The sequence below is a fragment of the Oncorhynchus tshawytscha genome, linkage group LG10, assembly GCF_018296145.1.
Source record: "Oncorhynchus tshawytscha isolate Ot180627B linkage group LG10, Otsh_v2.0, whole genome shotgun sequence".
Classification (NCBI taxonomy): Eukaryota; Metazoa; Chordata; class Actinopteri; order Salmoniformes; family Salmonidae; genus Oncorhynchus; species Oncorhynchus tshawytscha.
This window is the reverse complement of record NC_056438.1, coordinates 14,275,193-14,302,208: the sequence shown is the minus strand read 5'-3', so window position 1 is coordinate 14,302,208 and position 27,016 is coordinate 14,275,193. Positions and strand designations below refer to the sequence as shown.

At 42.8% G+C, this 27,016-nt stretch overlaps 1 protein-coding gene across 1 annotated transcript in view; it reads left to right on the top strand.

Moving 5' to 3' along the window:
- Positions 1–327: 327 nt before the first annotated feature.
- LOC112259777 (tudor domain-containing protein 7B-like) overlaps positions 328–27,016 on the top strand; it is a 40,435-nt gene continuing 13,746 nt past the window's right edge. The window contains exons 1-8 of the mRNA XM_042328176.1: positions 328–490; positions 7,295–7,507; positions 9,654–9,798; positions 14,494–14,719; positions 24,000–24,079; positions 24,738–24,988; positions 25,914–26,539; positions 26,784–27,000. Coding sequence (XP_042184110.1) covers positions 7,295–7,507; positions 9,654–9,798; positions 14,494–14,719; positions 24,000–24,079; positions 24,738–24,988; positions 25,914–26,539; positions 26,784–27,000 — 1,758 coding nt within the window. The 5' untranslated portion in view covers positions 328–490. The remainder of the gene's footprint in view (positions 491–7,294; positions 7,508–9,653; positions 9,799–14,493; positions 14,720–23,999; positions 24,080–24,737; positions 24,989–25,913; positions 26,540–26,783; positions 27,001–27,016) is intronic.

Genomic DNA, 27,016 nt, shown 5'->3' with positions numbered 1-27,016 from the left:
ACCTTCCATCTGAAGTACCATCTGAAGCATTCCACCGCATATACAAAACGTTGAGCTCTCAGCTCACTATAAGAACTAGAGACAGAGACTGAGATAAGCAGCTTACTTTGTGGCACGCAGTGAATAATGTTTTGCCTACTGTTTTTTCTCACTCTAAGACGATAGCATACCCGATGAAGAAAACTAAATAGACCTGTACACAGAATAAGTGTCACTTATAATAAATCATTGTAGTTTGGACAACAGTTACCTGTGTGCGCCTGCGCTATGATGGCATTAGCGTGGGGCTGTGCGGAGATGGCCAATCACATCACAGACGAGGTAGGCTACCGTAACCCACCAACCGGGCCTGCTGGGAGGCGCTTGGCTAGAGCCAGCTTTGGGTGAGCTGGGACAGCTCAAGACCGCAAGGGCGACAAACCGACAATCAGGGAGTGTGACGAGCAGCAAGTCATCCGTGTCACTCTCGTCTCTGTTCCTTCCTAGCAAGGTAAGAGTTATATTGACTGGCATTACTTGAATTAATTATCATATTACTGAGATTAAATAGTTGATGTGATAGTACGTTTTCGTTTTGATACTATTTGGTGAATGCTTAAAAGCCCTCCGAGAGTCCCATGAAGTGGCAAGAGTACGGAGCTCGATAGAGCGACATAACGTCGCTTGACATGACACTTGTATGGGATCAATATCAAATGTATTGTGAACACACAGCATGCATTTGTACTCGTGTATCATGATCTGTACAAATAAGTACCAATCCACAAATGTAAATCACTATCCACAAATGTAAATCACTATCCACAAATGTAAATCACTTTCCACAAATGTAAATCACATTCCACAAACAAACACCTTTTGATTTGTATTTGTAAATCGATATATTGCATTATAATTTTTTTATAACTGCAGATATGCAGGTCATTTCCAAGGGCCTTATTAAGTAAAATGACTGCCATAAAGATTTGCACATAGGAGAGATATGCCAAACCTACAACTCCATGTTTGGAAGCGCTTCAGTCACCTGATCATAGAAAAAATGTTTTCACACGTAGAAAGCGATTTGAATTCGTAGAAAAAAAGTTTTGTACCGGTAAAAAGCGATTTCTATAAATCGCTGACAGCTTCTGGTTCGGCCATGTTGATGCGGCAATATTGATTCCTGCAGAAATGATAGTATGGTAGCCATAATTTGTAACCATAGTATGTCCAACATAAATCATCGAAACCCTAGCCCACTCTATATTTGCAACACTATTGCGTCGTACACCCGTTCATCGCCCAAATAGTTGATTTAGCTGCCAAGTGTGATAGCACCACTAAATGTGAAGGATATGTCATACATTGTAAGTGATAAAATTGTAATTACCCTGGGTTTATAAGCGCGGAAATCGACCCTGCCGCACGAGCATGCTTTTGCGGGACAGTCGATAGCGCGCCGGACCTCGGGCTATGAAGGTCGAGGGTTCGAGACCTGCTCCCTGCTGTTTCATTACAACATTATAATCCATCCGCTGTCTCATGTTGCACAGACGATGAGCATTAAGGAGAAATAAGTATTCCTGAGGCCTCTAGCCGTTTCCCCAGGAGAGGCATGCAAAAGGTTGGTTATGGGATCAGACAATCAACACAGCTGCCAACACTCCCCTGTCCAATCTGTGGCATTATATTACCCTTATGTGAGAACTTTTTTCTACGACCTCAAATCGCTTTCTACGCGAAATAACTTTTTGGCTTTTTCTTGTCGTCAAATCCCTGCCAAAAATCAGGTGACCTAAGCGCTTCCAAACATGGAGTTGTAGGTTTGGCATATCTGTCATGTTTGCGCGTATCTCTCCTATGTGCAAATCTTTATGGAAGTCATTTTACTTAAGGCTCTTGGAAATGACCTGCATATCTGCAGTTATGAAAAAATGTAAATGCAATATATCGATTTACTAACACATCAAAATGTGTTTGTTTGTGGATAGTGAATTGCATTTGTGGATTGGTACTTATTTGTACCGATCATGATACACGAATACAAAATGGATGCTGTGTGTGTTCTCTATACATTTGGCATGATATTGATCCCATACACTTGGGGATTGTTGGTGACAGTTGCAAATGCACGTTTACATTTTATTTTATAGCCTAATTGATCCAAGTAGTTTATTTGCCTTTTTCGGCTTTAACTGCCGCTCAAAGACTACAACTTTATCCAATGCTCCGTTGGATTTATTCCAGAAAAAATAGCATACATACAAGAGGTATACAAACAGACAATGATAACATATGCTAGGGGGTACAACAAATGACAGATTATACAAATACCTTAAGATACACACGTATGAATTGTTTTAACAGCTTTCTTATTAGAAGAATGTAGAATGGTCTTAAATGTACTGCTCAAATTCCTCATAGAAAACATGGAGTAGTTTTTTGTTTGTGAATTTACATTCATGAATTATTACATTGTGCCATTAACACAATTAGATTTGAGGTAAAATTGCTTTTCTTTATCATTATTATAGTTAATTAAGGAAACTGAGCAGCATATTCTCCCATAGAAAAACTAAAGTCATCAATAATAATAACATTTGTAAAGAAATGATGGCAAGATATTCATCTTTTTATAAGTAGACAATGCCAAAATAAATGCAAAACTGTTTCTGGATGCTCAACACAACTACAGTTAATGTTAATATATTTTTTCATTTTATCCAGGTAATGATTCACAGGATAATACTTATGGATCATTCTGAAAGAGACCTATTTGATCTTGTTAATAAGCAGGTATCTGTGTGGTAATAACCTGACTTTTTCCCCCAATAGATATTGAAAAATGTATTCCAGTAAGTTGTGACATAAGGAATGGATGCAATGTATATATCTGTTGTTCTGAGGGAGCAAGGAGAAACACATTTCCCCCTATTGGAGAGTCAACTGGATTAAGGAGGGCAGGTCAAGAAGGCGAGGTCTGGTTACACCTCTAAACAACATGAGAGTTCCAGATGGAATAGCATCAAAGACTATGGCGAACTCTCTAGGTGTAAACAGGGATATTGTAATGAGGTAAAAACAATCCTCATATTGAGTAACAATCCTCCAGCAGGATATGATTATTAAACCAGTTCTTAAACAATAAAGACTTGTTTCTATACAAAATATCCGTATAGTTCCAAATGAAATGCCTATGCGGGGAAAATTATGTTTATATATTAACGACCACGCTAAGAATACTTGTCTATGAAAAGCAGGTCATTTTGTAGGAATCTTATCAATATTATAGTTACAAAGTAATATACAATTGAAGCCACTAAAACGGGAGAAGATGCAAGGAGGGTTGCAATTCCAAATTGAAGAAGGATTCTGAAATGTTTAGCCTAATTTATCTTAAGTATTATTCAAAGTAGGAAAAAAAAATTGAGACCACATATTCATATGTGTTCATAACGACAGATTTCCTAGTATAATGTGTACGGTTTTTCCAGATGAAGTTGAAAAGCATCTGGTCAACTGCTTTACCTATTTTGTTGTCAAGATGCAGGGACTGGGCTGCATAAGTAAGTCTGGAGATACCTTCAGCTTTAGAAAGCAATACTCAACCTTTCAAGGATAAATCCCTCTGCAACCAATGGTTCAACTTATTGTAGTTTTTTTTCGATAATAGGTGTGAAATTTAATGAGCATCTTATCTTTCCTGTTGACCCTTACATATGGTAATCCCAAGGTATGTCACCTTTTCCTTGACTGGAATATTGTATATAGAGGGTATCACACAGTCTTTAACAGCATACACTTATTAAGGTGTAGGCAAAGACCAGATGCTTTGGGAAAAATATTTATCACATCGACTACTCTAGGAATCTGATCAGCATCTTTCAAAAAGAGGGTGGTGTCATCTGCAAGCTGACTGATGATAATATCTCTGTCAGCAATAGAGATCCATTTTATATTGCTGGATTTAACAGAACATTTAAGAAGTTGTGTTTGCAAGCAGGAAGAGGTAAGGTGAAATTGGGCAACCTTGCCTAATTCCTCTTTTCAAATCAAATCTAGGAGAAGTGCTTTAATTTAATGGAACTGTTCCCATTCATTATAAAGAGTTTCAATAGTACTACAAAATAATTCCCCAAAACCACATTTCTCAAGGGAGCGAAATAGAAACTTATGTTCCACTGTATTGATTCATAAAAGTCTAAGAAGACAATCAAACTATCTTGGAAGATTAGATCAGAATAGTCAATAAGGTTTAACAGCAGTTGGAAATTATGAGATACATGTCTATTCCTCATGAAGCCAGATTGAGTTCCCTTCTATTATTGAGTCCAATACTGCCTTCATTCTTTTTGCAAATATAGATGCTAATATTTTGTTGTCATTATTGAGAGGATAGATTGGACGCCAATTATCGAGGAGAAGCAAGTCTTTCTTGGACTTAGGTATTAATGTAATCAGACCTTAAGTCAAACTGGGAGGGAGAGCATTATTTGCAATGCTTTCAGAAAATACCTCCAATAGAAATGTGGCTAACTGTTGAGAAAAAGTTTTGTAAAACTCAGCAGATATACCATAAATCCCAGGAGACTTATTGTTGTTAAGGTGTTCAGTAGAATAAATGATCTCTTCAACTATAATAGGGTCATCACAGTGTTCCCTCTCAGCCTCCCAAATTGATTTCACATCCCCCAGAGTGTCCAAAAAAACTGAGTTGAGGACACCTCACAATACTTATAACTATATAAAATCCTGCAGAAGTTGCAACTAAAGATAGAGATTAATTTGGGATTATCTGTGATGAGAGCATTAATATGTATTTGTTGAATTGTATTATTTTTAGTGGTATTCTTCTAACCTGAGAAAATAAGATTAATTTTGTTCACCCTCCTCTCGCCACTTCTTCCTGGATTTTATTTATTTATCTGTTATATTACCAGGTAAATTGACTGAGAACACATTCTCATTTGCAGCAACAACCTGGGGAATAGTTACAGGGGATGAATGAGCCAATTGTAAACTGGGGATTATTAGGTGACCATGATGGTTTGAGGGCCAGATTGGGAATTTAGCCAGGACACCGGGGTTAACACCCTTACAATAAGTGCCATGGGATCTTTAATGACCTCAGAGAGTCAGGACACAACCGTTTAACATCCCATCCGAAAGACTGCACCCTACACAGGGCAGTGTCCCCAATCACTGCCCTGGGGAATTGGGATATTTTTTAGACCAGAGGAAAGAGTGCCTCCTACTGGCCCTCCAACACCACTTCCAGCATCATCTGGTCTCCCATCCAGGAACTGACCAGGACCAACCCTGCTTAGCTTCAGAAGCAAGCCAGCAGTGGTATGCAGGGTGGTAGATCTGACAAAGGCTCCCTCTGCTTTCAGTTTATACATATCATCCAACTTGTGTTGTAGCTCAAACAGGACAAATTTGTCATCCTCTGAGAGACTTTCAACAGGCTTATGAACAAGAGAGGTGATCTTTGTAATTACACTTTCTTCTTCAACTCTCCTCGTCTTGGCAAGAATACTAACATATTTTCAAACCTCACAATTAAAAAGCTCCCAGTTGTTATTGTATGAATTGTCATTTATAGCTTTGTTCCAGAAGTGTGTAATTAAATAGTTTATCTCCATCTTTACAAACTCATGTTTTAGTATAGAGCTCCTAAGCTTCCTGTAGGATGATCTGCCAAGGCCATTATCAGAGAACATGTTTTAATGTCAATTTAAATAGCTCTGCCAATGCTCCGTTGACATATTACTTCACCACTTGTTCTCTATTGTCTATGGAGAGGAATTCCTGTGGAGAGAGAGTTCACAGACCTAATATAAACAATTTATCATGTTGACATATTTGGTTTTCATCTTACTTTTATTTAGTTTTTAGACTACTTTTTTTTACTTTGTCCTATTTATTTAGTAGGCTTACAGTTTTTTATAAGAAGTTGAGAGAGTGTTGGGCCTAAGTGTAAAAAATAAAAAGTTACCGGAGACAGTTGAGGGCATGCCTTTGGGGCAAATTCGAGAACTGTCTGTAGTTGATATGAAATAGAATAAATTAAATGAACGCAGAAAAAATCCTGCATGCAAATTCCAAATCAGGGCATTGTGCTGAAGTTATAATTTGCCTAGTTTTTATTTATTTGACCCTTATTTAACTAGGCAAGTCAGTTAAGAACAAATTCTTATTTTTAATGGCAGCCTAGGAACAGTGGGTTAACTGCCTTATTCAGGGGCAGAACGACAGATGTTTATCTTGTCAACTCGGGATTAGATCTTGCAACCTTGCGGATAAAAGTCTAATATTCTAGCCACTAGGCTACCTGACTTGCTTAGTTAAATAAAGGTTCAATTTAAAATGAAAATAAAAATAAAATACAAAAATAACTCTATTAGAGTGACGTGTAATTTGCTCATCATGAGACACAGTCAACATGTTGACTGCAGTAGGTATTCTGAAAGCCCTCCAATTAAACCTACCTTCCATATTTACAATCTTTGAAATCCAGTGATTTTTGTTTTATGATTGTAACGATAATTTTTAAGATTGTTGTGACATTTTGTCAGTGTCATTAGTTAAATCTTTCTGGTGAGATTAATATTGAGGTAGATCTTCACTGAACTAAACTGGAGGTCCCTAGTCTGGGTGCCAGTCTGTTTCTAAAACCTTGCCAAATCCATGTCACTCATAGTTTCATAAGGAGTTGGCAAGATACCAGAAATAGAATGGCACCCAGGCTAGGAGGGCCCCTTACACCAGATCCTGCCCCTGACAATCTGTTCTTAGATCAGTGATAGGAAGCCTGTCTGACAAGGCACCCCTGTTCAAAGTACATCTGATAATATCCTCAAGGGGCTGTGCCTTGTACCAATTACCTTTTTAACACAACAAACATGTATTGAGCCCAAAGACAGGGGAATTAGTATCCATTAATTACAGAACAAGCACAGTAACATACTTTTTTTCATTGGCCTTTAACTTGCTACCATGTTATTACCATGTTGGTCCCACTTTCGGTGCTATAATGTAAAGTGCTAAGACAGTGCCAGTTCTCTGCCCTCCTGGCCAGGTGTCCCGGAATTACGTTTACTATGTTACGTCTAGTCTATGAGACCAGGCATTTTGGCCAGGGTTCCCTTGATAAATAGGTATTTTGACCTCACCTTTATCAGGACAACGTGGTCAAATAAAATAATAATAGTTATGTAAGTCACCCTTTTATTTGAATAGGTCAATAGATCAAACTATGATATAAAACAGACATAAAACAGCATTTCTACTTCCTGGTTTTATGTCCATATAGATGACAGACGTGGAGCTGATGAAGAGGATGTTACGGGCGGTGCTGGCGGCCAATAAGAGCGGGCCCGGGGTGTCTTTGTCTCGCCTCCAGTCTGAATACAAAGCTCTGACTGGTGAACAGATCCCTCATAAACAGATGGGTCATGCCAGTCTGGACACCCTGCTGCACAGCATTCCCAGCGTGGTTCACATGGAGCGCAACTGCACTGGGGAGGTGAGGAGAGAGTGTACACACATACACATACAAACTCATGGATGGATGGGTGGACGGATAGATGGACGAGTGGGTGGGTGGATGGATGGGTGGGTGGGTGGATGGACGGATGGGTGGGTGGGTGGACGGATGGGTGGGTGGACGGGATGGATGGACAGATGGGTGGATGGATGGATGGACTGGGAGACAAACAGCATGAGGAGAAAACACACAAACACATAGATGGACGGACAGATAGACACACACACACACACAACACAACACTTGTACAGCAACACGCACATATACAGTGGGGAGAACAAGTATTTGATACACTGCTGATTTTGCAGGTTTTCCTACTTACGAAGCATGTAGAGGTCTGTAATTTTTATCATAGGTACACTTCAACTGTGAGAGACGGAATCTAAAACAAAAATCCAGGATGTCACATTGTATGATTTTTAAGTAATTCATTTGCATTCTATTTGACATGACATAGAAATTGTATGATTTTTAAGATTCATTTGCATCATTTGCAAAAGTATTTGATACATCAGCAGAACTTAATATTTGGTACAGAAACCTTTGTTTGCAATTACAGAGATCATACGTTTCCTGTAGTTCTTGACCAGGTTTGCACACACTGCAGCAGGGATTTTGGCCCACTCCTCCATACAGACCTTCTCCAGATCCTTCAAGTTTCGGGGCTGTCGCTGGGCATTACAGACTTTCAGCTCCCTCCAAAGACTTTCCATTGGGTTCAGGTCTGGAGACTGGCTAGGCCACTCCAGGACCTTGAGATGCTTCTTACGGAGCCACTCCTTAGATGCCCTGGCTGTGTGTTTCGGGTCGTTGTCATGCTGGAAGACCCAGCCACGACCCATCTTCAATGCTCTTACTGAGGGAAGGAGGTTGTTGGCCAAGATCTCGCGATACATGGCCCCATCCATCCTCCCCTCAATACGGTGCAGTCATCCTGTCGCCTTTGCAGAAAAGCATCCCCAAAGAATGATGTTTCCACCTCCATGCCTCACGGTTGGGTTGGTGTCCTTGGGATTGTACTCATACTTCTTCTTCCTCCAAACACAGCGAGTGGACTTGAGACCAAAAAGCTCTATTTTTGTCTCATCAGACCACATGACCTTCTCCCATTCCTCCTCTGGATCATCCAGATGGTCATTGGAAAACTTCAGACGGGCCTGGACATGCGCTGGCTTGAGCAAGGGAACCTTGCGTGCGCTGCAGAATTTTAATCCATGACGGCGTAGTGTGTCACTAATGGTTTTCTTTGAGACTGTGGTCCCAGCTCTGGTTGGTAGGTGATCAAATACTTATATGCAATAAAATGCAAATTAATTACTTAAAAATCATACAATGTGATTTTCTGGATTTTTGTTTTAGATTCTCACAGTTGAAGTGTACCTATGCTAAAAAATTACAGAGCTCTACATGCTTTATAAGTAGGAAAACCTGCAAAATCGGCAGTGTATCAAATACTTGTTCTCCCCACTGTATACACACATATACACACACACACACACACACACACACACACACACACACACCACAAACACGTACACACACAGTCTTGTACAGCTAACCTTGTGGGGACTCAGAATTCAGTCCCATTCAAAATCTTATTTTCCCTAAACTTAACCCTAAACCTAACCCCTACTCTTACCCTACCCTAACCCTGCAACTAACCCTAGCATCTAACCATAAAACTAACCCTAGCTTCTGACCCTAACTCAAAATGTAATTCTAACACTAATTCTAACCTTAACCATGAACCCCCTGGAAATATAGCGTTTGACCTCGTCAGGACTAACAAAATGTCCCCAGTTGGTCAAATGTTTGTTTGTTTACTATTAGTCCCCACAATTCACTTACTGCACACATACACTCCAGTGGCTGGCTAAAGATAATTAAAGTATCAAAAGATGTCTCTCTGAGACGCCAAAGTAATTAAAGCAATGATGCTGAACAATGATTATCCTGCTGGTGTGAGATAATGAGTGTGCCCTGTGGTGTGTGTGTGCACGTCTGCGTGTGTGTGTGCACGTCTACGTGGGTGTGTGCCCTCTGGTGTGTGTGTGCCCACTGGTGTGTGTGTGCCCTGTGGTGTGTGTGTGCCCTGTGGTGTGTGTCTCCTCTCGATCCTCTCCAGATGGTGTGTTTCGCCTCAGTCTCCAGCGAGACGGCCCACGTTGCCAAACTGGTGGCTAGACAGCGTACCTCCAAGAAGACTGGACGACCCCAAATGGTCAACTGTCAGATAAGGGTCAAACCGGCCGCCCCTCTCATCCTCAATGGTAAGGTGTGTGTGTCTGTGTGGGGGGAGGTCTTTGTCTGACTGCCTAATCCATATTATTTTTCAATATGGAGTGGCTTCTGAGCCGACATTTCTCGACCCCTCTTCCCCACAGCTAAAGGTCCCGACGCTTCTGCTATTGTGCGAGTTTCTCTACTTGTAGAGAACAAAGCTGATTCAATGTCTGCAAGCTCACATCATGATACTATTCTACATAACACAACCAAATACAATAGCAGTGTAACATTACTGGAAGACAAAAAACACCACCTCATTTCTTATGAGAATTTAGGATGATTGTGCGAGGCCAAAACTCAACAGTTCACATCACTAAGCAAAATATGTGCTTTGATTAAAATCAGAACAGGTAGGCTATGCTGCAGTTTGTTAACACCATCTACTTTAATTTGCTCACTGTACGTCATTCAAATATGTGCTTTGATTAAAATCAACACAGGTAGGCTATGCTGCAGTTTGTTCACACCATCTACTTTAATTTGCTCACTGTACGTCATTCAAAACAACGCTGTAGGCTACTTCGACCCAACGCTGTAGGCTACCTCGACGCGACGCTGTAGGCTACCTCGGTGCAACGCTGTAGGCTACCTCGGTGCAACGCTGTAGGCTACCTCAACGCAACGCTGTAGGCTACCTCGACGCAACGCTGTAGGCTACCTCGGCATAACGCTGTAGGCTACCTCAACGCAACGCTGTAGGCTACCTCGGCGCAACGCTGTAGGCTACCTCGACGCAACGCTGTAGGCTACCTCGACGCAACGCTGTAGGCTACCTCGACGCAACTCTGTAGGCTACCTCGGCGTAACGCTGTAGGCTACCTCGGCGCAACGCTGTAGGCTACTTCGGCGTAATGCTGTAGGCTACCTCGGCGCAACGCTGTAGGCTACCTCGGCGCAACGCTGTAGGCTACCTCGACGCAACGCTGTAGGCTACCTCGGCGCAACGCTGTAGGCTACCTCGGCGCAACGCTGTAGGCTACCTTGACGCAACGCTGTAGGCTACCTTGACGCAACGCTGTAGGCTACCTCGACGCAACGCTGTAGGCTACCTCGACGCAACGCTGTAGGCTACCTCGACGCAACGCTGTAGGCTACCTTGACGCAACGCTGTAGGCTACCTCGACGCAACGCTGTAGGCTACCTCGACGCAACGCTCTATAACTCAAGAAGCTCTAAATGCATATCCCCATGAAACTGATTGAGGTCAAATGGTTACTATGCAGATGCTACATGGACGTATCATTCGCTATTGACTGGGAGAAATGTGAAGGGAAGGAGACCACAAAAATGTGAGTGTAAAATAGAGGTAAAGAAACGTGCAGAACGTGATTCAGGATGCGGTGGAACAGGGCGGTTACCTACGGGGATCCGTAGCCTCAGCCTTTTCCATAGCCACCAAACCTACAGTATAGAAAGGCATATTGGGTCTTATCTGAGCAGGGCAGCCTTGTGTGACTGTCTCTGTATACACCAGCTATTGTATTAGCAGAGATCCAAGCCTTTTGAAACTGAGATTTCACCTCATACCGATTCCATTGAATGCCCCCTTTTGGAATGAAACTGGTGAAGATGCAATTAACTTTTATCAAATTACACAGACACTTGAGCTTGATTGTAGAATAAGTCTGAACTCAATTACCTACATACGTTTGGAATGGGACCGCACTGGGCACACGCTGGTTGAATCAACGTTCTTTCCACGTGGAACCAACGTTGATTAAATGTTGAATTCATGTCTCTGCCCAGTGGGACAGTGATGTTGGACAATGTACAGTGTGTACTTGATTTACAAGAGTATGCAAGAGTATGACAGGTTGAAAGTTAATGACATGGAAAGGTAGCTTGACTATTTCCTGATTAAGTTGTCAGTATTCAGTGCATTTTATCCGTGTTCAATACATTCTTTCAGTGTTCAATACATTCTTTCAGTGTTCAATACATTCTTTCAGTGTTCAATACATTCTTTCAGTGTTCAATACATTCTTTCAGTGTTCAATACATTCTTTCAGTTATCTGTACATTCTTTCAGTGTTGTGGAGAGGGGAAGAGAGAGGGGGGTGAAGTAGAGAGGGGAAGAGAGAGGGGGGTAGAGAGGGGGGTGAAGTAGAGAGGGGGGAGGGGGGTGAAGTAGAGAGGGGAGAAGAGAGAGGGGGTGAAGTAGAGAGGGGAAGAGAGAGAGAGGGGGATGAAGTAGAGAGGGGGGGTGAAGGTAGGGAGGGGGGGGGATGAGAGAATAAGAAGAGGAAGGGGAGGGAGGGAGGGAGGCAGAGAGATAGATTGGGGAGGAAAAGGGAGATGAAGCAGAGAGAGGGAGATGGGCAGGGAGAGAGAGATGAAGTAGAGAGGGGGAGAGGGAAGCAGAGAGAGGAAGATGGGCAGGGAGAGAGAGATGAAGTAGAGAGGGGGAGAGAGGAAGCAGAGAGAGGGAGATGGGCAGGGAGAGAGAGATGAAGTAGAGCGGGGGAGAGAGGAAGCAGAGAGAGGGGGGAGGGAGAGAATGGGGGAAGAGAGAGGGAGGGGGAGCGGGAGGGAGGCAGAGAAAGATAGAGCAAAGAAACTCATCGCAGCTGTGAACAGAGCATTTGGAAGCAAGAGGTAAGGTGCTGATTCGCATGCCAATACAGCAGCCCCTGTCTCTTCCTGCCTCCTCTCTCTGTCGGTCTGTCTCTCTCTCTCTTTATTTCTCTCTCTTCCTCCCTCTCTCTCTCTCTCTTTATTTCTCTCTTCCTCCCTCTTTCTCTCTCTTCCTCCCTCTTTCTCTCTTCCTCCCTCTTTCTCTCTCTTCCTCCCTCTCTCTGTCTCTCTTCCTCCCTCTCTCTTTATTTCTCTCTCTTCCTCCCTCTCTCTCTCTTTATTTCTCTCTCTTCCTCCCCCTCTCTCTTTATTTCTCTCTCTTCCTCCCTCCCCCTCTCTCTTGTGGTGTGGTGTGGAATGGAATGGTGTTGAGTGGTGTGTTGTGTTGTGGTTTGGAGTAGTATGGAGTAGTGTGGAATGGTGTGGTATAGTGTGGAGTTGATTAGTGTTGAGTGGTGTGGAGTGATGTGGAGTTGAGTAGTGTGGAGTGATGTGGTGTGTGACGTCATGACAGCTGGGATTGGCTAACATGGATGATGTAACATGTCAGAATCTGATGTGGGTTGATGATGTAATGTAAGGCAGATGATGTAATATTAGTCTTGCACTGGATTGGATTGGATAGGGTGGTGTCATGTCGGAACTAGGTTAATGAACCGGATACAGGTATAGAGCATTATGGGTACTATGGTACGTCATGCTACAGGTACACTGTATATACAAAAGTATGTGGACACCCCTTCAAATGAGTGGATTTGGCTATTTCAGCCACACCCGTTGCTGACAGGTGTATAAAATCAAGCACACAGCCATGCAATCTCGAAAAGTCTTGGAGCAACAACGGCTCAGCCACGAAGTGGTAGGCCACACAAGCTCACAGAATGGAACCGCCGAGTGCTGAAGCAAGTAGCGCATTAAAATTATCTGTCCTCGGTTACAACACTCAATACTGAGTTCCAATCTGCCTCGGGAAGCAATGTCAGCACAATAACTGTTCGCCGGGAGCTTCATGAAATGGGTTTCCATGGCCGAGCAGCCGCACACAATCCTAAGATCACCATGTACAATGCCAAGTGTTGGCAGGAGTGGTGTAAAGCTCGCCGCCATTGGACTCTGGAGCAGTGGAAACGCGTTCTCTGGAGTGATGACTCACGCTCACCATCTGGCAGTCCGACTGAAAAGTCTAGGTTTGACGGATGCCAGGAGAACTCTATCTGCCCAAATGCATAGTGCCAACTGTAAAGTTTGGTGGAGGAGGAATAATGGCCTGGGGCTGTTTTTCATGGTTCGGGCCCCTTAGTTCCAGTGTAGGGCAATCTTAACGCTACACCATACAATGACATTCTCAATGATTCTGTGCTTCCAACTTTGTGGCAAAAGTTTGGGGAAGGCCCTTTCCTGTTTCAGCATGACAATGCCCCCGTGCGCAAAGCGAAGTCCATACAGAAACGGTTTGTCGAGATCGGTGTGCAAGGACTTGACTGGCCTGCACAGAGCCCTGACCTCATACCAACTCCATATTAATGCCCATGATTTTGGAATGAGATTTTTGACAAGCAGGTGTCCACATACTTTTGGTCATGTAGTGTACAATGTTAAGTGCTGCAGAGAGATTCTAGAATATCTGACCTCCAATCAAGGCTTCGGAAAAAAAAGAGTATGATAATTTGACGATCGAGCATATTAAAAAGCTATGTTGTCATCCATTTGATCCCACTGGCGATGATGACTTGTCGGCCTGGCTTTTCGGGATGATCGATGTCATTACTGGAATGGACTGGAAGGTATGATGTCATCTCAAAACTGAGCAGCAACGGAAAGCATGATGATGACGTAATCTACACTGGCAGTTATAGTGACTGTTTTTTTCTAATTGACTAAAGCACAGGACGTCAGTGCCTTGTCTAACTGTGCTATTTTCTCCCCTTGCCAACTGACCTTTTGCAGATGATGGATGTGAAGGGCGTGAGTTTCTGAGTGTGACATGGCACGACGTGGAATGCTTTGCATATTTGTGTGTGTTAGTTCTGTACATGTTTCTATGTGTGTACACAGCTGTGTATTTCTTATCATCCTGCCACTACCCTCTTTTGTCTCCTCCCCAGCCAAGCCCAGAACCTCTCTGAGACAGCCAGACCACAGGGGTCGCGGTGTGGGGCGAGGAGGAGGTGGGGGCGGCCGAGGATTGGGAGTCCAGCATGGAGACTTCAGACATGGGAGGGACATGAGGAACACCCAATCAGAGGGAAAGAGCAATCAGAGCTCCAACCAGAACAAACCAATCAATCAGAACACCCCTGCTACCAGGAAGTCCTATGTGCCCTCTGAGAGGTGAGTGGTGATTAGTGGAAACCATAAACTAGACTGGCTAGACTCCACTAATCATTCCCTTATGACTGAAAGGAGTTAAATGGAAAAGCAATGGAGGAAGAACTTGTCAAAAAGCAGGACAGACTGACGTTCTCTCACCCTGCTGACCTAATACTGTGAATAGCAATCATCTGTTGGGGCTGTTTGAAATTCTGTCCTTGTAGAAAACGACTCTCTAGAAATTAAATAGTTAAGAGTTTCTTACTCTGTTAAAAAGTGGAATCTGGAGTAGGGGGAAATATTGCCACTGGCCGTTCCACTACGGTTGTTATTGTTTCTGTTGCGGAGATGAGGAGCGTTGTGCAGATTAGTGAAAAACATTTGAGTACGTATTGTGCTCGTCTACCGTGCGTGCGATGATGTCAGAGGGGAAAAATGGTTTGTTTTCAGTATCTTCTTTGTTGTTGTAATAACGCAAATGGATGTGGCTGTTTCACCATGAAGGATTCCAGTTTCCAGTTGCAAGCATTGCCATCGCTGTGAGGGGAGGATTCTGTTCCATGCACTCTAAAACAAACTAGGAATCACAATCAGGAACTACTAGGAATCAGAATCAGGAAATTAAAGGATGAAAATAATGAAAACAAGGATTTTTTCTCTGTCAGTCAGTCACTCTCCATTCTGTGTTTCTTTCTCTCTTTCTTTACTCTGTCCTCTCCGGTCCTCTGTCCTCTCCAGTCCTCTGTCCTCTCCAGTCCTCTGTCCTGTCCGGTCCTCTGTGCTCTTCGGTCTGTCCTCTTCGGTCTGTCCTCTCCGGTCCTCTGTCCTCTGTCCTCTCCGGTCCTCTGTCCTCTCCGGTCCTCTGTCCTCTTCGGTCTGTCCTCTTTGGTCTGTCCTCTCCGGTCCTCTGTCCTCTCCGGTCCTCTGACCTCTCCGGTCCTCTGTCCTCTCCGGTCCTCTGTCCTCTCCGGTCCTCTGTCCTCTCCGGTCTGTCCTCTTCGGTCTCTTCCATAGTTAATGACTTGAATGAGAATAGCACCGTGAATCAATGGCGCTGGAACCCACTGGTTGCATTGGTGGTGCCAGCCATCCCTCTCCCTCCCGCTCGCTCCCTTTCCTCCCTCTGTGCTTATTCAGGAGTAGCACCAGAGCTGCAGCAGCCTCTCTTTCTCTCTCTCTTACCCCTTCTGTCTCCCTCCCCCTATCCTGTTTTTTCCATCACAATCTGGGCCCTGGCAGCTAGCTAATGAAAACAACTGACCTCAACCGACTCAATCTTCTGTTTTGTGTATCAGTGACACTCTCTCACCAGACAATGGACCACAGCAGAGACCTGGGTGGCATGACTGAAACCATAGGGACAAGGCAGACTAGTCCCTCTCCTATTCTGCTACAGATTAGCAGCCCAATGAATCAGCATGTCTGTAGTAGGACAGTCACTTTCATCTGACGCCTCAAATCAAATGCAAAGAGACACGCAAGCAGCTGATTATATATGTTTTTTAAACTACCTGTAATCAGTTACGTTACCAGCTAAAATATTGTAATCAGATTACAGATATCTTTTTTTTTAACTAGATGATTACTTCTTGGATTCATTTTAAATTCAGAAAGGATGTTTGCGGGATAAAAATACATTGACATCTTTCTGTTTTCTCAATGACATTCAATTCAGGAAAAAAGGTGCAAGTTTAAATTTGTTCCACCTGAGCGAGTCTGACCACAAGTCAGAGACCACTATGATGTCAGAGACCATTACGATGACACACCAAATGCATTTTATGAATCCTTTTTTTATTCTTATAATGCCTCATAAGGGGAAAGTAATTCAACATGAACTGAAATGAATTAGATTACAGAATTTGGTAATGTTACTGCTAAAATAATTCCACAGGTAACTAGTAACAGATTACATTTAGAAGATCACCTACCTACCCTGATTACAAATGGTCTCAAATGTTTATCTGGCATCCTGTTAACTTTTGGGGCAGAAAGTATTTAACAGTTGAAGTCAGAAGTTTACATACACCTTAGCCAAATACATTTAAACTCAGTTTTTCACAATTCCTGACATTCAATCCTAGTAAGAATTCCCGGTCTTAGGTCAGTTAGGATCACCATTTTATTTGAAGAATGTGAAATGTCAGAATAATAGTAGAGAGAATGATTTCTTTCAGCTTTTATTTCTTTCATCACATTCCCAGTGGGTCGGAAGTTTACATACACTCAATTAGTATTTGGTAGCATTACCTTTAAATTGTTTAGCTTGGGTCAAACGTTTCAGGTAGCCTTCCACAAGCTTCTCACAATAAGTTGGGTGAATGTTGGCCCATTCCTCCTGACAGAGCTGGTGGAACTGAGTCAGGTTGGTAGGCCTCATTGCGCACACACTTTTTCAGTTCTGCCCACAAGTTTTCTATAGAATTGAGGTCAGGGCTTTGTGATGGCCACTCCAATACCTTGACTTTGTTGTCCTTAAGCCATTTTGCCACAACTTTGGAAGTACGTTTGGGGTCATTGTCCATTTGGAAGACCCATTTGTGACTAAGCTTTAACTTTAACTGATGCCTTGAGATGTTGCTTCAATATATCCACATAATTTTTCTTCCTCATGCTGCCATCTATTTTGTGAAGTGCACCAGTCCCTCCTGCAGCAAAGCACCCCCACAACATGATGCTGCCACCCCTGTGCTTCACGGTTGGGATGGTGTTCTTCGGCTTGCAAGCCTCCCCCTTTTTCCAACAAACATAACGATGGTCATTATGGCCAAACAGTTCTATTTCTGTTTCATCAGACCAGAGGACATTTCTCCAAAAAGTATGATCTTTGTCCCCATGTGCAGTTTTAAACCGTAGTCTGGCTTTTTTATGGCAGTTTTGTAGAAGTGGCTTATTCCTTGCTGAGCGGCCTTTCAGGTTGTCGATATATAACTTGTTTTACTGTGGATATAGATACTTTTGTACCTGTTTCCTCCAGCATCTCCACAAGGTCCTTTGCTGTTGTTCTGGGATTTATTTGCACTTTTTGCACCAAAGTACGTTCATCTCTAGGAGAAAGAACGCGTCTCCTTCCTGTGCGATATGACAGCTGCGTAGTCCCATGGTGTTTATACTTGTGTACTATTGTTTGTACAGATGAACGTGGTACCTTCAGGTGTTTGGAAATTGCTCCCAAGGATGAACCAGACTTGTGGAGGTCTACAATTTTTTTTCAGAGATCTTGGCTGATTTCTTTTGATTTTCCCACGATGTCAAGCAAAGAGGCACTGAGTTTGAAGGTAGGCCTTGAAATATATCCACAGGTACACCTCCAATTGACTCAAATGATGTCAATTAAGCTATCAGAAGCTTCCAAAGCCATGACATCATTTTCGGGAATTTTCCAAGCTGTTTAAAGGCACAGTCAACTGTATGTAAACTTCTGACCCACTGGAATTGTGATGCAGTGAATTATAAGTGAAGTAGTCTGTAAACAAATGTTGGAAAAATTACTTGTCATGCACAAAGTAGAGGTCCTAACTGACTTGTCAAACTATAGTTTGTTAAAACCTCTTGGAACTACCCAGCCGGGATCTGGGAGAATTGTCATCAACTACACTAATTAGCATAGCGCAACAGTAAAAAAAATGCTAGAAAATATTCATATTCATGAAATCAAAAGTGAAATATAGTGAAACACAGCTTACCCTTTTGTTAATCACCCTGTCATCTCAGAATTTGAAATTATGCTTTACAGCCAAAGCAAGACAAGCGTTTGTGTAAGTTTATCGATAGCCTAGCATAGCGTCATGTCCAGCTAGCAGCAGGAAGCTTGGTCAAGAAAATCAGAAAAGCAATCAAATTAACTGTTTACCTTTGATGATCTTCTGATGTTTTCACTGACGAGACTCCCAGTTAGACAGCAAATGTTCCTTTTGTTCCATAAAGATTATTTTTATACCCAAAATACCTCCTTTTGTTGGTCACGTTATGTTGAGAAATCCACCGGAAATAGCGGTCACGACAACGCCAAAAAAACTAAACAATTATGTTCATAATATTGACAGAAACATGGCAAACGTTTTTTATAATCAATCCTCAAGGTGTTTTTCAAATATCTATTCGATAATATATCAATCGGGACAATTGGCTTTTCAGTAGGAGCGAGATGAAAAATGGGCCACTTACGCAATGTAGTCGTTTACACTCATTCTTCAAAATAAAGGCCTGAAACTACGTCTAAAGGCTGTAGACACCTTAGGGAAGCCACAGAAAAAGGAATCTGCTTGATATCCCTTTCAATGGGCAATAGGGATGCATAGAAAGACAGGGGTATCAAAATAAGAGTCACTTCCTGATTGGATTTTTCTCAGGATTTTGCCTGCAATATCAGTTCTGTTATACTCACAGACAATATTTTTTACAGTTTTGGAAACTTCAGAGTGTTTTCTATCCTAAGCTGTCAATTATATTGATATTCTAGCATCTGGTCCTGAGAAATAGGCCGTTTACTTTGGGTATGTTATTTTTCCAAAAAATAAAAATAGTGCCCCCTAGTTTCAAGGGGTTTTAACTAGAAATTTGTGGAGTGGTTGAAAAACGAGTTTTAATGACTCCAACCTTAGTGTATGTAAACTTCAGACTTCAACTGTATATGTAGCTATCCATCCTAGTTTACAATATATATAATATTTAAATGTAGATTCCTGTGTTATGTACCAGCCATGACCGTGCGTAGGCACAGCCAAGTGGTGGGATAAGGGAACTGCTTGTCAAGCGTAGCCTGGGGAATGGAGAAAATATGTTTAAAATGTGTGAAATTGGGAAAGTAATAATTAAATCATTTTTCGTTTTCATTGTATTTCCATTGTGAATTCATGCAACACATCTTGTATCAGTGCATTTGTCATGATAATAATCCATATAAAGTACAGTTATTTGTTAAATTAGAGGTACGTGTGAAAGTAAAACCATTGTTGATATACAATAAAAGACAGATAACAGGAAATCCGATGAGAGATGGCTGATCTTGCTCTGTTTTGAAGATTTGGCACACGTTGCATTTCTTAGAGAGACCGTTTTTAGAGAAAGGTGGGACTTTTTTGCACTAAATACAGATTGGCTCATCAGATATACTGTAGTTTCCCGAACCAATCTCTAAGGATTTAGAAAGGCAAACACATGCCATTCCGGTGCACATTCAAGTGCCATCTACCCTCGTGTTTTTGGCAACGTGCACTTTTCAGCGGGAGCTTGTTGATCGGCATCTCACAGCCCTCGATGAACCAATGTTTTGGATGCAATCATCAACAAAACGACCAGTTAAATACAATTTCGATTGACAGCACGCACATCGCCATAAAAGCACCACCAAATCAAAACTAGTTCAACTATATGAACTGAAAAGGCTTCCACTCATAATGTGCAGGTGATAGGTTATGTGACGCGGGAAAGACTATAGTGGCCAGGTGGAATGCACCACTCGTTCATTCTGCAGAACAGCAATGTTGGCCTATTCACCTACATGAGGGAGCTGTTGAGGATGGATGGCTTATTGGTGAGTGTTAATTACTCATTTGAAGTAAATTGACCATTGCTAAAGTAACTTGATTTGTCCTAATGGTCCTCTCTTTGTAGCTATGTTTACTGGTCAAGCCACAACTGAGCGAGCCAAATAAAACCTTTTAGCTGTATTTTTTTCATCGTTCTTTTTGGTTGTGCTTTGTATTTTATGGTACGGCGTTGTATATTCCCCACTGGCTTTAAAGGGAGGATTTTGACTAGAGGTCGACCGAATATGATTTTTCAACACCAATACCGATTATTGGAGGACAAAAAAAAAAAGCTGGTACCGATTAATGGCCGATTTGTATCTAATGGGTGGCATCCATGAGTCTAAATATTCCAGTTACATTGCACAACCTTCAATGTTATGTCATAATTACGTAACATTCTGGCAAATTAGTTCGCAATGAGCCAGGCTGCCCAAACTGTTGCATATACCCTGACTCAGCGTGCAATGAACGCAAGAGAAGTGACACAATTTCACCTGGTTAATATTGCCTGCAAACCTAGATTTCTTTTAGCTAAATATGCAGGTTTAAAAATATATACTTGTGTATTGATTTTAAGAAAGGCATTGATGTTTATGGTTAAGTACACATTGGAGCAACGACAGTCATTGATTGATTGTTTTTTTATAAGATAAGTTGAATGCTAGCTAGCAACTTACCTTGGCTTACTGCATTCGTGTAACAGGCAGGCTCCTCGTGAGGCAGGTGGTTAGAGCGCTGGACTAGTTAACTGTAAGGTTGCAAGATTGGATCCCCCGAGCTGACAAGGTAAAAATCTGTCGTTCTGCCTCGTTCCTAGGCCGTCATTGAAAATAAGAATGTGTTCTTAACTGACTTACCTAGTTAAATAAAGATTAAATATATATATTTTTAAATCTGCAAAATCGGCGCCCAAAAATACGAATTTCCGATTGTTATGAAAACTTGAAATCGGCCCTAATCAATCGGCCATTCCGATTAATCGGTCGACCTCTAATTTTGACCCGATATGGTTAATTAGGGGCATTTCGAAATGCAAACAGCCAAGGTCGTGCACGATCACTGAAGCTAATAACAATTGGTATTTCAAATCAAATCAAATTTATTTCTCACCTACACATGGTTAGCAGATGTTAATGCGAGTGTAGCGAAATGCTTGTGCTTCTAGTTCCGACAATGCAGTAATAACCAATGAGTAATCTAACCTAACAATTCCAAAACTACTACCTTGTACACACAAGTGTAAAGGGATAAAGAATATGTACACAAAGATATATGAATGAGTGATGGTACAGAACGGCATAGGCGAGATGCAGTAGATGGTATCTAGTACAGTATATACATATGAGATGAGTAATGTAAGGTATGTAAACAAAGTGGCATAGTTTAAAGTGGCTAGTGATACATGTATTACATAAAGATGCAGTAGATGATATAGGGTACAGTATATACATATGAGATGAGTAATGTAGGCTATGTAAACATTATATTAAGTAGCATTGTTTAAAGTGGCTAGTGATATATTTTACATCCATTTCCATCAATTCCCATTATTAAAGTGGCTGGAGTTGAGTCAGTGTGTTGGCAGCAGCCACTCAATGTTAGGCGCTGCTGCGCCTTCTTCACGACGCTGTCTGTGTGGGTGGACCAATTCAGTTTGTCCGTGATGTGTATGCCAAGGAACTTAAAGCTTACTACCCTCTCCACTACTGTCCCGTCGATGTGGATAGGGGGGTGCTGCCTCTGCTGTTTCTTGAAGTCCACAATCATCTCCTTTCATTGTTGACGTTGAGTGGGAGGTTATTTTTCTGACACCACACTCCGAAGGGCCTCACCTCCTTCCTAGTAGGCCGTCTCGTCATTGTTGTTAATCAAGCCTACTACTGTAGTGTCGTCCGCAAACTTGATGATTGAGTTGGAGGCGTGCATGGCCACGCAGTCATGGGTGAACAGGGAGCACAGGAGAGGGCTCAGAACGCACCCTTGTGGGGCCCCAGTGTTGAGGATCAGCGGGGTGGAGATGTTGTTACCTACCCTCACCACCTGGGGGGCGGCCCGTCAGGAAGTCCAGTACCCAGTTGCACAGTGCGGGGTCAAGACCCAGGGTCTCGAGCTTGATGACGAGTTTGGAGGGTACTATGGTGTTAAATGCTGAGCTGTAGTCGATGAACAGCATTCTCACATAGGTATTCCTCTTGTCCAGATGGGTTAGGGCAGTGTGCAGTGTGGTTGAGATTGCATCGTCTGTGGACCTATTTGGGCGGTAAGCAAATTGGAGTGGGTCTAGGGTGTCAGGTAGGGTGGAGGTGATATGGTCCTTGACTAGTCTCTCAAAGCACTTCATGATGACGGAAGTGAGTGCTACGGGGCCGTAGTTGTTTAGCTCAGTTACCTTAGCTTTCTTGGGAACAGGGACAATGGTGGCCCTCTTGAAGCATGTGGGAACAGCAGACTGGGATAAGGATTGGTTGAATATGTCCGTAAACACACCAGCCAGCTGGTCTGCGCATTTTCTGAGGATGCGGCTGGGGATGCCGTCTGGGCCTGCAGCCTTGCGAGGGTTAACACGTTTAAATGTTTTCCTCAAGTTGGCTGCAGGGAAGGAGAGTCCGCAGGTTTTGGTTGCGGGCCGTGTCAGTGGCACTGTATTGTCCTCAAAGCGGGCAAAAAAGTTATTTAGTCTGCCTGGGAGCAAGACATCCTGGTCCGTGACGGGGCTGGTTTTCTTTTTGTAATCCGTGATTGACTGTAGACCCTGCCACATACCTCTTGTATCTGAGTCGTTGAATTGTGACTCTACTTTGTCTCTATACTGACCCTTAGCTTGTTTGATTGCCTTGCGGAGGGAATAGCTACACTGTTTGTATTCGGTCATGTTTCCGGTCACCTTTCCCTGGTTAAAAGCAGTGGTTCACGCTTTCATTTTCACGCGAATGCTGCCATCAATCCACGGTTTCTGGTTTGGGAATGTTTTAATCGTTGCTATGGGAACGACATCATCAATGCACTTTCTAATGAACTGGTTATCATTGGTTATCTACTACCGGTGTGAGTATGATGCTCGTCGGTTTGTTTGATAAATCACAATTTTATTATGCGTACGAACATTCTAAGTTCCGTTGGTAAGTAGTATTTTAGAATAATTTCTATGCAATAATGATAAATGAGGTCCCGGGCCCACAATTATCTATGTCTGGGGATTTCAGGCAATGATTGGCCTTTTTCGGGTGCTGTTCTGCCCAGCGACTCAGTTGTATAAGCGTGATCTATTCAGAATTTTATGCTCCTATTGTCTAAGGTAATTCTGGAATGGAGAATCTCCCTTCAGAAATAATTGTGGGTAGGGTGTAATCACTGTAGTAGAAGGGGAGAAGGCTCACTCACCCATTGAATTGAATGGGGATGACTGTTCGAGGAGTTATTCAATTTCTATGAGGATATCTCAGGCCTCTACACTCTAGCACAGGCCTAATGTTTATGGAGTGTGAACAGGGTACAGCAGAGTACAGCAGTCTCGTCTAGCAGTGACTGGGTTGACTGATATTGCTGGCTGGCTTCTTCCACCTGAGTCTTTTTTTGGTTGAGAAATGGGGACACAAACTGCCATTATGTATCCAACCAGGAAACTAAACAAAAAGGAAATGAATGCAAGTCCTTTTGTTATTCCGCCATTGGTTCAGAAGTGTCTGATTAGACTCTCTGTCATTTGAAGGATACAGTTGAAATGGTTCCAAGTCAAGACTCGCTCTCTCTTCTTGTTGTGTGTTTAGGTCAGACAAAAGGATGACCCTGCCGTCACTGATCCAGAAGGAAGTGCACACTAATTTCTCCAGGAACACCCAGAGCAACCGTACGTGGGACACTGACACACACACACACACACACACACACACACACACACACACACACACACACACACACACACACACACACACACACACACACACACAAATACCCAGCAGAGCAACAGTATGTAGGACAGTTTAAGGACTACAATAGACTGACTGTATGTCCCAGATCAGGGGTTTTATCGGTCCACAGCTTTGCTGTTTTCATCTGGGGTGTAGTTCCTCACAGAGAGATCAGTCTTTACATCAGAAGTAAAACAGCTGTGTAAATAACTGTTTCAAGAGATGACTGACCCCTCTGGTTCCAGTCCTTCACATTACTGTCCTTTGAATAAAGCACTCAAAGCAAAAATCACATTACAGGCTAGAGATTAGCATTAGGCTGCTAACTCATGACTTATTTCTCTGTAATAAGAGACAGGTTCTAGGAAAGCAGACTGTTTTTAGTGTTACCCCCCGAGGCACCAAAAGTCTCTTGCAATGCAACACCAAGTTTTTCTCTGGGCCCTAGACTATAGCTGCCTGGTCAGGACAGACTCCTGGACTTTCTATTCCGTATGATCCCAAAAACTGTGCAATAACAAGTCTATACTTGTATTATTTCATACAAATCGTGCCTAACCAATTTCACCTTAAATGTCCTCCTCTTTCCTCCTCCAGCTCCCACAAACATCAAAGAAAATGCTGTCTCGGGGAAGCCCAAGCCACATCACTACCCCAAGGACTATAACCCCTCACCCGGTGGGAACTACAACCCCCAGCAGGTGCAAGGGCGTATCAGAGAGGTTCTGAACAAGTACAGTAATGGTTTCTGGGTGTCCAAGCTACCTCAGCTCTACAGAGAACTGTACAAACAGGACCTGCCTAGTGAAGCAATCAAAGACTTGGAGCACTGGACACACATCTGCACCGTACGTACCAAACTTGTATTGTATTTATACTGTTGTACAGTATTAAATTACACTGTTGAAATACCACTATCTTGGTAAGACCTGGAGCACTGGACACACATCTGCACAGAATGTACAGATGTTGGAACTTAATTTGACGACCCTATTGCAGGAGAACATTCCTGCAATGTTAGGACATTAAAACTTGTAGTCTATTTGAGGTTGAAAAAGGCTTCTGAATTTTGAATTTCCACTTTGAAATTTCAGAGTTGATATATCTTTACGAAAAAATGTACCAACCCTTACAAAAATGTCCATTAATTCTGATCCACATAATAATTCACATTTCCTGTTGCTGCAGGATTATTTTGATGTAGCAAACTAGCTCAAACTATGATCCTGTATATTGAATACTTTATTTCAGTTTATTTTTAAAAGCCGGATGAATAATGTATAGCTTAATAAACAGAACATGGTTTGAGTGTAATACTGATATTGTATATAGAGTTTTATTTTCTAGCCAAACATTTTCTATGTTTACATGGAGTTCAGTAATACCGTCATAAGCATCCCTCATCTGGTTCACAAAAGCAAAAATATTTGCACCCTATACCCGTTGTAACAGTTGATACTCTCTAAGTCAAATAGCCTGTAAGTCCGCACAACTGCATAGGGCTATGGGTGTGAAGTATTTTAATATTATGTGATTTATAATGGCAGTATTATCCTTTTTGTGTGTTTTTAGATCTGGGCATGTATGTATCAAATGTCTCATATGCTGATTTAGGATCTGTTTTGACTATTAGATCACAATGAATAAGGTTACATGAACAGGAAAGACCTGATCCTAGATCAACACTCCTATTCTGAGATGCTTGATGCATATTGTATGGCCACTGGTTGTTCTAGACTCTGTTTATCAGAAGAATATGTCCTCCTGTTCCAGGTAGAGAAACCATGCAGCAGCAACCCCAATGAGTTACTCCTCTACCCAGCTAAGGAACCAACACAAACACAGACCCCATCCCCTGTCCCTACCAGAGTCCAATACCCCACCTCCACCACCTTCACCCCATCCATGGACATCAAGCCCCAGTCAAAGCCCCCTACCACCCCCTCTACCACTACCATGAGCCCCCTCGCACTCACCTCCCCCTCGTCCTCCCCTCGTCCTCCAGCCTCCCCCTCCACCCTCTCTCCCGACCTCAGACAAAAACTGGGAGAGCTTCTCGTCAAATACAGCAATGGTCTATGGGCCCATGCCTTACCCAAACTCTACTTGGACACGTACAAAACCAAACTCCCAGAACACGTCCTGGAGAATCTCTTGCTGCTCTCTGACTTCTGCACCATCGAATACCCCATGCCGGACAACCCCAAACGGGCCATTCTGTACAAGAGGACCAGGGAGGAGAACCACAACAGGAGGGAGTCAGTGGAGGAGCGCAGGGCCAGAGAGGAGGTGGGGAGGAGGCTCAGTACCCAGACTGTACCTCCTCTTCTCATCCCCCAAGAGGAGTACCCCTCTGTGTTGGTGGGGGAGGCTGCTAATACCAACGGAGTCATACTCCGGTAAGAACCAGTGGGATGGGCATGGGAGTCGTTTGGTTGTGGTGCAGTAAGAATATGCCCTCAGTGCTGTTTAACTAAGCCTTACCTGGATGAATAGAAAGAAATGAAAGATTCTCCTCTCGCTCTCTTCTTACCCCCCTCAAATCAAATTATATTTGTCTTATGTGCCAAATACAACAGGTGTAGACCTTCCTGTGAAATGCTTCCTTACCCTCCCCTCTCTCTCTGTGTATCCTCCATCCAGGTACATAGGAGAGGGTTACTCCCAGGCACAGGAGGCTCTGGAGGATAAGATGATTGAATTCTACTGTTGCCAGGACAACAACACCCGTACTCGTGACAAGAAAAGTGGTACACCCCTGGCCTCCCTAACCTCGGGACAGCTGGCTGCCGTCAGGACTGAGGAGGACGAGGAGATACTACGAGCACAAGTCACAGAGGTCATGGCCGACAAGGTCAAGGTGAGTTCTAAGGTCA